Source organism: Rhopalosiphum maidis, chromosome 3 (genome assembly GCF_003676215.2).
Source record: "Rhopalosiphum maidis isolate BTI-1 chromosome 3, ASM367621v3, whole genome shotgun sequence".
In the NCBI taxonomy this organism is placed as follows: domain Eukaryota; kingdom Metazoa; phylum Arthropoda; class Insecta; order Hemiptera; family Aphididae; genus Rhopalosiphum; species Rhopalosiphum maidis.
The window spans coordinates 60,630,689-60,640,922 of NC_040879.1; the positions used below are offsets into that span (position 1 = coordinate 60,630,689).

Below are 10,234 nucleotides of genomic sequence, written 5' to 3' on the forward strand. Positions count from 1 at the left end.
ATATAGGTTGCCATTTGAAAATCAAATGTTGATAATAGTTTTACTATTAAATAGAAGGGTGAAAAAGAATGTTTTATACAGTTTGAGAAAAACATAATACAAACAATTTTGAAAAATAAAAATTGAAAAAGTCAATAATGAAAGAAATAGTGATTCTTAAATGATAAAAGTATTACTCTGTATTTTATAGCTATAGTAACATAAGATAAATAGTAATATTTAGAAATAAATAAATTATTTTTAAATAAATAATTTGCAATCACTAATCATAACTTATTTTAATTTTAAAGACAATTTAAAATTTAAAAACTAAATTAAAAATAATATGGCATATTATTATGTCGAAGATTTAGATGTATCTTTGATTGTGTTGCATATGATACAATCGTGTTCAAAATACTTCCCTGTACCCAAAGTCACCGATGGAAAAGAGCTGCAGTTTAAACTTAGAACTTTGAATAAATTATACACTATGTGGGTTGAAGAACGATTAAACAACAGCTCGTATCAGTCCGAAATATATAAAAGAATTTGTGGTATAAATTTTTATTTTAAAGAAAAAAATTAAATTTTTACGTATTTTATGAATGCTTCTACAAACATGACGAAGAATTTAGTGTTCTCTTTGTGAATTATAAATAAATTAAGATTTTTTTTTTTTTATTTAGATATGTTTATTGAAAATGTTTTTCGACATTTATCACTGTATTCTAATACACTTGATGGCGAAATAAACATTGAAATGATGTGGGAATTGAAGCAGCTATATCCAGTTTACAAAGTATTTACAGCATTTTTAAATTTAAAGGGCTTTGACGAAGAAAAGCTAATGCCATATTTAGGTGAAAAATTCATTAACGCTTTAATACAACGAATGGACAATAGTTGTATGGAAACTGAAAGAGATTGCGTGAAACAAATATTATTTATACTGTTCGAAAAGGCTTTATACTTGAAAAGATACATACTTCAAGGTACTATAAACTCGCTTTTAGATTACGGGCACGTGTCAATCAACGCGGGCGTTAAAGAGTTGCTGGAACTATTTAATACTTTAATGAGTCACAGATTGGTCAAGTCACCGGTAATAGCTAAGGTTATAAAACACTAAAATATAATTTTTATATTATTATATCTATTATATCTTGTAAACAAGGTGTTTCTTTTACCCAGTTAATCTAAATAAATAAAATTATAGGAATATTTTTTTTTCCAAAAAATGTGTAGGAGTAGACCATTAGCAGCGACGAGTCTCACACACATATTATGAACACAAGTACCCAAAAATGATATTTTATTAAATCCATTAAAATGTTTGTATATTTAACATAAATAGATTAATGTATTGATTTCCATAAGGTACATATACACGTTAATGTATATTTTATATATTAATAAATTTAATTTATACCTCTCGTATATATTATAATTTAGTTAAGCAGGTTCCATGTTTCTTTGTTAGTTTCGGTGTGTATAAATTAAAATTAAAATTTCTACCTTTTTATCTAAATAAATAGTGTTATGTATTTTATCTTTATCTAATTGATTTAAATATTGACTATCTTTCATCTGTATCTAGATGCATTTTTAGTTATCTTTGCACAACACTGGCCACTAAGCACACTGCTCTCCTTACTTAAATTATAAATACTAATTAAATATAACTTTTAAAGTTACAGAAATATAAAACTACATACCCTTGATGGGTCGTTTAAAATTATATTTTTGAGCAATATTAAAGTTTTAAGAGATAAATTTTTCAGAATTTTGTTTCTAATAAGGTAATTTCTGGATGTCTTACCGGGAGGTACTTTTTTAATTTCAATGAATCATTTTCGAGAACGGGGCGCGAGTAAGGTTGAAATGTATCAGCTAATTGAGAAGCAAAAATATTAGCTTATTCTATATCGGTAATAGCTAATAGACCGTTTTCTTGTCGGGGAGGTAAGATTTTTTTCTCTCAACGGGACCTGTTATTTAGTTATAAAAATGTCATGTATAATTGAAACGTTTCAGATTTATGCATACTGCAAATGTAGTTTATATTATAAAAATGTGTTAAAAATTAAAAAAAAATTATGACTATACAATCTTATACTTTTTTATTTAGCTCGAGTATGACGTTTGTTAATTATTAACTGTTTTATGTTGCCAGGTAAGCTTTGGGAAGAATATATGATGTTTGGGTTGATAGGTGGATGGCTGCTTGTTGGATTGTTTGAATGATACCTTTGGCAGCATTGTCTACGTCAGAATGAGTCTTAAGTGCTACTTTTAGATTAATATTTTGATCTAAATTGGTCCTTTAGTTAAAGAAGGTCTAGAGTTTAATAGTACGTCACCAGTTATAGATAAAAGCATGTGAGAGTGGTCACTTGATAGATCACATATATTTTCGATGTTGGTATTTATGTGATTGAGGATTTTGGAAATAAATAAATCAAATATTTCGGGTACCTAACCTATTCATATGAATTGGCCAGTATGTAGGGTTCGATGGGGAAATCAATGATAAATGATTTTTGATTAAGGTTAAGTACCTAACCTAACCTGTGAGGAACAGAACCTCTTTAGTTAGAGCCTCTGCTTCCACAAAGAGAGTGTTTGGAGTTGAAATCGCCACCAGCTATAAATAAATTACCTCTAACAGTTGAACGAATCTATTAAAGTCCTCATAGTCTGTTTTGTAACGGGGTGGGCAATAGATAGAGGCAATTTTATTTGTATAGAAATGATTGTTGCTTGTATATGTTGTTCTTGAAAGCCCAGTAGTTCGTGGTATTGTATATCAGAAGAAATAAGAATTGCGGAGCCTGCATGAGGAGGACATCAGGATGTTCAGTTTTGTATAATGAGCAACCAAGAATGTTTAAGTTGGGTTAAAATGAGTTTCGGTAATGAGATCTATGTACATTTTTTTCATAGAGTAAATTTTGTAATTCTTTTTTATGTTGGGACACGTTATTAACATTCCACAGAAGTATTGTTAATTTAAAAGCGATTTTATAATTGTTAATAATCATTTGTTTAAGAGAACTTTGCTTATTACTGCTTATTATTGTGATTAGTTATATTTAAAGAATCGTTATTGCTTTGTTGGGGCTGGTTATTAGTATGTGGATTTTTAGCGGCTTTGAAACAAGTATTGCGTGTATTATTTGGTTTATTCTGGCTCTCGTGTTTGGAAGTATTACACGGGTTCTTGTACATTATTTTACAAAATTGTATTATTTTGAATAGTCTTCGCTTTTGTTGTAAGAAAGGATTTGCGTTTGGATTGGATGCCTTGATAAAATAGATATCTTCGGTAATTAGCAGGATGCGGTGCTTAGCTTAGAGAAAGAAATTTGGGTGGTCGATTATTTGACTTTTGACAATTTTCCGTCAAATGAGATTTATTGCAATTAACAAAGCGTGATTGATGACTAGAATATGTTTTCGTATAACCGACATTTGGCAATGTTAACATTGGATTAGATGCTGACATGGACGAGGTTCTTCTACTTTAATTTTTTTGAAACAGATAGAAGATAACTTGAAAATGTCAGGGTTGAGTTGATTAGGTTTCAAATCAACAAATAATAGAGAAAGTGGCTTTTTTTTTGTCATTAAAGAATATTGACTACTTGGGCTGCTATATAACCATGTGCTTTAAGTGTTCATCTTTTACGTAATTTATATCACTAGTGTGATGTAACTTGTGGATAAGAATACGGAATGGTTTTTCTTGTTGGAGTTGATATGCGTGGAAATGTACGTTTTTCTTTTAATAAGTACATCACATTTCTATATTCATCAGGAGTAAATGTTTGAAGTTTTAATTAATTTAAATTACTTTTGCAGTTAAAATCATTAGAACCAATTAAGATTTATATCACGTTATAAAAACCAAAATAATTTAAACTTGATTTTAGAAATATGGTTGGTGGAGTATGGGTCTCTGTTTCGGATAAATTAATATTTGGTTAATCAGTTTTCATACTATTCTTATCATCGTCATGAGGATTAAGTACAGCAGTGGTTCCCAACCTATTTCATTCTACTTCCCCCTTATGAAATGAAATTTATTGTCAGTAAAATAATTTAATAGCGTGTTGTACAATTTTTCTGCAGTAGCAATTTCTTTTGCACTTGTTGGGTCTTTGAATAATTGAACAAGTTCTTAAAATTTTGTTCCTAATTTATTCAACTCTAAATCATAATATTTTACACAAATTACCATATTTTTACCGTTCCTACATCCATACTTTCGTCTATTATTACACTAATTTTAATTTTATATATTCAAACTGATAAGTGAAATCTAATTTATATTGTATTATATTATTATAACATTTTACATTTTTAATGTTACTAGATCGAGTAGTATTAAATACGTTTAACATTTACGTATAATTAGGTATATATAATAGCTGTAATTTGTAATGTTTAGTATATTTTTATATTTTGAGTTTATTTTGAATCTTTATATAATAACTTTAAATACATAAGTATAACTTAATACGATAACTGATTTAATAAATATCATAAAATAAACAAATAAGTAATAAAAATGTAATATCTAGTTTAATTATTACATAATAGCTACAGCTAATAGATTTAAATTTTTACTGGTTTTTAAAGTGAATGATTTTAGTGAGAGATGATCGTATTCTTTGTTGCGGTTGACTTATAGTAAGATTATGATGATGTTCTCAGTGAGGTATTGCGAGGCCCTGGACAAAATATTAACCTAGAGTACCCCATTCTAATATTATATACATGTATGATGTGTAGTATAGAATAATACATTTTATAGACTTATAATTTGTTAATTTAAATTGTAATTATGTAAAATGTTAATGTGTCTTACGGTATTAAGATGATAATTAAAAATCGCGGGACCCTAGACATTTGTCCCATTTATCCTCCCCTAGCGCCGGCACTGGATGTACTCTTATTTTTAAATAATATAGAAATTACATTTTTATTAGTTGTAATAGATGATTACCTAATGATGATTGATCTAAAATATGTTCAGAAATTTCATTAAAAATATTTGTAATTTTTAATTTTGAAGTTGCTTTTATTGTTAAGTATTCAATAATATCATACTTGACTGAAGGTAAAGTTTGTTGGAAGTCCTAAATGTTATTTCTGCTATTTTACACAGGTATGTCATATCTTGTAACGGACAAAATTCAATGTCAAATATTTCTATTTTATAACATATTATATGATGCGATTGTGCTCTCCGTCCCACGGGCCCCTCTGCCCCCGCCCGAAGACGACACCAATCTATAAAGACGTGCACACACACACACACACACTATCACTATTTTCCAGTACCCGTGGTCCGGAGGGACCGGCAGTCAAGATATTAATTAGTGCCACCAATTAAAATATTAAATATAACATATTATACCGGCCAAGTATTATTAAATAACCATTAGATAACATCGTCGACGTACTTTGCCCGGTGCATATACGCCTAACGGCCTTTTATCTGACACTTTTGTTTTTCCACTCCACCGGACAACATGTTAGAGTAGCCGAAAAACCGATCACCAAGGGCCTCTCGGGGACGACGCTCAAGACAATAACAAAAAATAAAACTTGGTAATATTTTATATATATATATATATATATATTAGACTTACGTTACATAACAAATACCTTAGCCGGTATGAATTATTAAATATTATATATGTATATATATTGTTCGTTATTATTTATTGGTGTGCCCAACGGCTTTATTTATTATATTTCATATTATTTAATATGATGCTGCTGCTCAATGGCACTAAGTTTATGCACAAGTTAGTTATTATTGTTGTGCTCTAGAATAGCACTAGATATTGTAATGTATCTTATATATCTTATATATATATATGTATTATTGTGATCAATGGTACTATGTATTTATTATTAATGTAAATGTTGTATTAACGACATTATGGTTATGCATATATATTTATTATGATTATTTATTGGTATACGTGCCGGTAACCGATGATCGGAGCCGTGCCCTATTAATCTATTATTATGCCGTATTACATTTTTGTGATTATTATTATTATTATTATTTTTAGTGTGACCTTTATTTGGGGCGAAGTTTTTATGCCGTATGGCTTTTCTTGGCCATATCTTACTTATTATTCTTTTTTAATACTATTATAAATATCGCAAAAATAACCATATCCAATTCATTATTCTTCCCTATTTGTTTTATTTTCTTCATCCATATAATATTATAAAATCCTATACGCTCCGGTTTAAAAATCTCGACTGTGGGTTGGCGACCTTACCACGTCAATGTACGCTCCACAAATAGATTGTGTGAGACGTCACAGTTTTTGTTGGTTTTGTCCTCTGTTTTTAATATTCAATAATTTAAGACACATGTTACAAATTATTTGTTTGTAAAGTTTTCTTACTACAAAATCCGCAATATATGTATTGAATAACATCATCAACAAACATTAATTCATTATTATAATTATTGTTTTCAAAAGTATCTGTTTTCTCATAATCTTCTGCACATGTCAAATCTAAGTTCCTAATTTTATTTTAAATTTTTTATTTGAACTCACAGTCAAGATTGGTGTGCAGTCCAATACTTGACAATTAGCTTCTTTTGAACCATCCAATCCTATGTTATGTTTTTTTAAACTTATGGATCAAATGAGTTTTAAAGTTATAAAAACATTAGGTATTTTAATTAGATCAACCTTCAATTACATAAGAAATATAAATTGTTGGTACTTTATTAAATAAATTTGGTTCTTCCGTTAGGTTAGAATATTGATCAAACTTGTCTAAATGAAAAATTAAAAAGAGCGTAGAGAAGATTTTTACACTATATTAGTTATAATAACGAAAATTTTAATGATAGGAACTTAAATACCTTAGATGATATTTTAATCTGTTTCAATCTCAAGTCTTTACATACACGTAGACAAAATGCAGACATTAAGTACCTTTCTATCAAAATTAATAAATTGCTGATTCACTTTTACTTGAATGTGTTTATTTTCTCATACTCACACAATATAAATCTAGAGCATGCTCTTTTTTCATATTTAAACTCAACCAACTAATTATGTAACTCATTTGAGAGAATTTTGAAGTCTGGAAATGAGTTTGGTTTAGACTTTCCCCTCTAATAATCAAACATTCATAATTTTTATTTATTCTTTTTTTAATCATTAGTAATTATTTAGTATTAGTATATTTAAGTCTGCATACCTTAAATTTTCACTTTTAAAATCATACCTATGTCCATTTTAATTATTACAATGTATTTGAGCCTTACAGTGTTTATATTAATACATAAAATAAATGCAAATATACGATTACCACTTAAATATTTAAGTATGATAAGAACCACCACTATATAGCTGCATTACGTAATCCTAATTCTTTTAATTTTTGTAATAGTATATTATGATAAATAGTATCAACCGCTTTTGCTAGGTCTTAATAGACTGTAGCGCATTTGTTATTATTATCTAGATTTATAAATAAATTGTGTCACCGTAGCAATGGCTTGGTCTGTACCTTTACCTTTTTGAAAGCCGTGTTGGGTTTGATGTATGATATTGTTATCTTCGAGAAATTTTAGAAGTCTGACCTTGGTAATTTTTCAAGTTGTTTTGCGATGTTTGAAATCATTGAAATTTTAAATTGGTTGATAATTATTAACTATATTAGTTTTACCTTTTTTGAAAATTGGTGTAATTATAGACAGTTAAAGCAAGTCAGGTACCACTGAATTTAAGAAACTTAGATTAAAAATATGTTTTAATGGGTGGCTAGTGTTTGTTTTTAATAGTTCAACTGTAATACCATCTAAACCAGGTGAATAACCATTTTTGAGTTTAGAAATTTTAAAGTTGGTTAATAATTTATTGTTTGTTAGTAACAATAAGTCGATCAAATGTTGGTTGATTTAAGCTTTTATTATATGGTAGGACGTCATTAATTATTTATATATATATATATTATATATTATGTTGACTTCTTAATTTAGTTAGTAAATCTAATGCTACATTAGTGAAGAAGTCATTAAACTCATTTGAAGTGATTAGACCGTCATCTTTCACATTTAATTATGTGTTATCGTGTACTATAAAATTTTTCATAACATTTCGTCTATTTCCTCTACCGATATATTCATTTATTAATTTCCAACTCATTTTATGGTTACCTTTTGTTTTCTCTAGTTCTATAATATTTCTATAATATTTATTTTTGGAATTATCTATACAAGTTATTCTCAATGAAGCTTAGTACTCTGTTAAAGATGGTGAAATAAATTTCATTGTATATATTATTAAAAATGGAAAATTATATTAATGTACAAGTTAAATTTTAAAATAATTGGGCATTAGTAGTGCTGGAGTAACGCTAATGTGGACATAGGGAAATCGTGTTTTCTCTTGTTTGGGAGTTAATACAAAAATACAGTGTATAATACTAAATAAATTTGAAATTCAAATTGAGTGGTTACGTAAATTATAACAGTGAAGCGGTAACAGAACTAATCATTTACCATTGCATTCTATCAGATATAATCTAACTTAACCTACTTGACGAATTTTGGTTATTGTAGGTGTTGTCGTCGTTGATCAAACGTAACGGACTGTGTCATTATGCGGGCCGATTACACAAGTGTTTTAAAACTGCTATTCATGAAGTGGACGCTGACTTGGGTGCATGGTTCGTAGATAAAGTTATAGATCACTGGTCGGCATCTATGGCTGAAGTGCCATTGTTGTGCCAGATACTGGCAGAGTTATATTTTCAAGCATGTGGCCCAGAGGGAAGACGGCAGACTCGCCAAAATGTAGTCAGGCACATGGTTGGCTGCTTGCTAACGGCGGCCGTGATTGTTGTTGATGATATGACAGTAGCAGCGTGTCTGGCGTACACTGAGTTCTGTGACTTGCTGATCAACGACGCCTCCGCAAACGATTGGAGAAAATTTGACAACGGTGAAGCAATAGAATGCGTTGCCAAAGGGCTAATTGCCGTCTACCGTGATCACGTTGATTACAATTGCGTAAAACATACAGGCCATTTACTCAGACGATTGGTCAGCGATGAACGATGTTTGGTTGACGACTCCTGTCGATTAGCCATCCTGCAAGTTCTGACTGAAGACCGGCTACAGACAATGATTGAAAACCTGATCGACAACACGTTTTGAAACTTTGTTTAAATTATTTGAAACGTGTTTCGAGTATAATAATAAAATAAGTGGATGTAATATGTAATATTGATTGTGCTTACATTAATTAATAAAATCATTACATAATTAAATTATTAGCTTCTTTTCGATTTCAAATTAATGATTAATAGCTGTAATGTATGTATTATTATATGCCATCGGTGACTGTGTGTCCAAAAAATTATCATCAACTAGATATATACTATCAAATAGATAATAAAAACCATATATGTTTAATTAAGTTAACGAAAACATTATTATTAGTTAACAACATTATAAATATATTTGTATTACTTATCATTTAAATTATGATTATTTTATTATACAAACAATTATTATTTTTAAAACTTACCAACCAATTTGAAAATTAATTTAGCAAGTAGGTATCCAATTCTTATGCACAAGAATATGTTAGGTATAGGTACCACGTATATTTAAAATATTTAAATAAAATGCATTACAAATTACAGTAGGTAATATAAAAAGCACATTTTGACGTATTACGTATAACTTATTTTATTTTACAATTAAATATGATGGTCCTACTCGTTTTACTTAATATTCATAAATTCATAATTCCAAACATTATGTACTAAATTAAGATTTAAGATTAATCACATATCAGTATTTCACAACTCCAATTCACATCGAAAATATTATGAACGATAATAAAATATTTCAAAACATGATATATAGTTGAAAATACTAAAAAAAGTTTGAGGTTAACTTAAAAGTAAAATAATGTACGTACATCATAATATTAATATTATACACAGTTATACGCATTATTGTATTTTTTCCTTGTGGTATGACTGTCACTGTTTGAAATAATATAAAAATAGAAGCAATTCTTTTATCCGGTATTTGACATGAAATTAATTCTTGCTTTCTATTATTAATTATTTTTAATATTAACTGTTATAGTTCTTCAATAATAATTATAGTTATATATTATATTATATTTATAGTTTGACAAATTGACAATATTGATAATAAATTACCTACCTACCAGGGTAGGTTAGG

At 28.4% G+C, this 10,234-nt stretch overlaps 1 protein-coding gene across 1 annotated transcript; it reads left to right on the plus strand.

Moving 5' to 3' along the window:
* The first annotated feature begins 325 nt into the window (after positions 1–325).
* On the plus strand, positions 326–9,190 carry LOC113558589. Its single transcript, XM_026964085.1, has 3 exons — positions 326–536; positions 669–1,096; positions 8,594–9,190. Exons 1-3 carry the CDS (start codon positions 326–328, stop codon positions 9,188–9,190), a joined length of 1,236 nt encoding a protein of 411 aa, XP_026819886.1.
* The last annotated feature ends 1,044 nt before the right edge of the window (positions 9,191–10,234 follow it).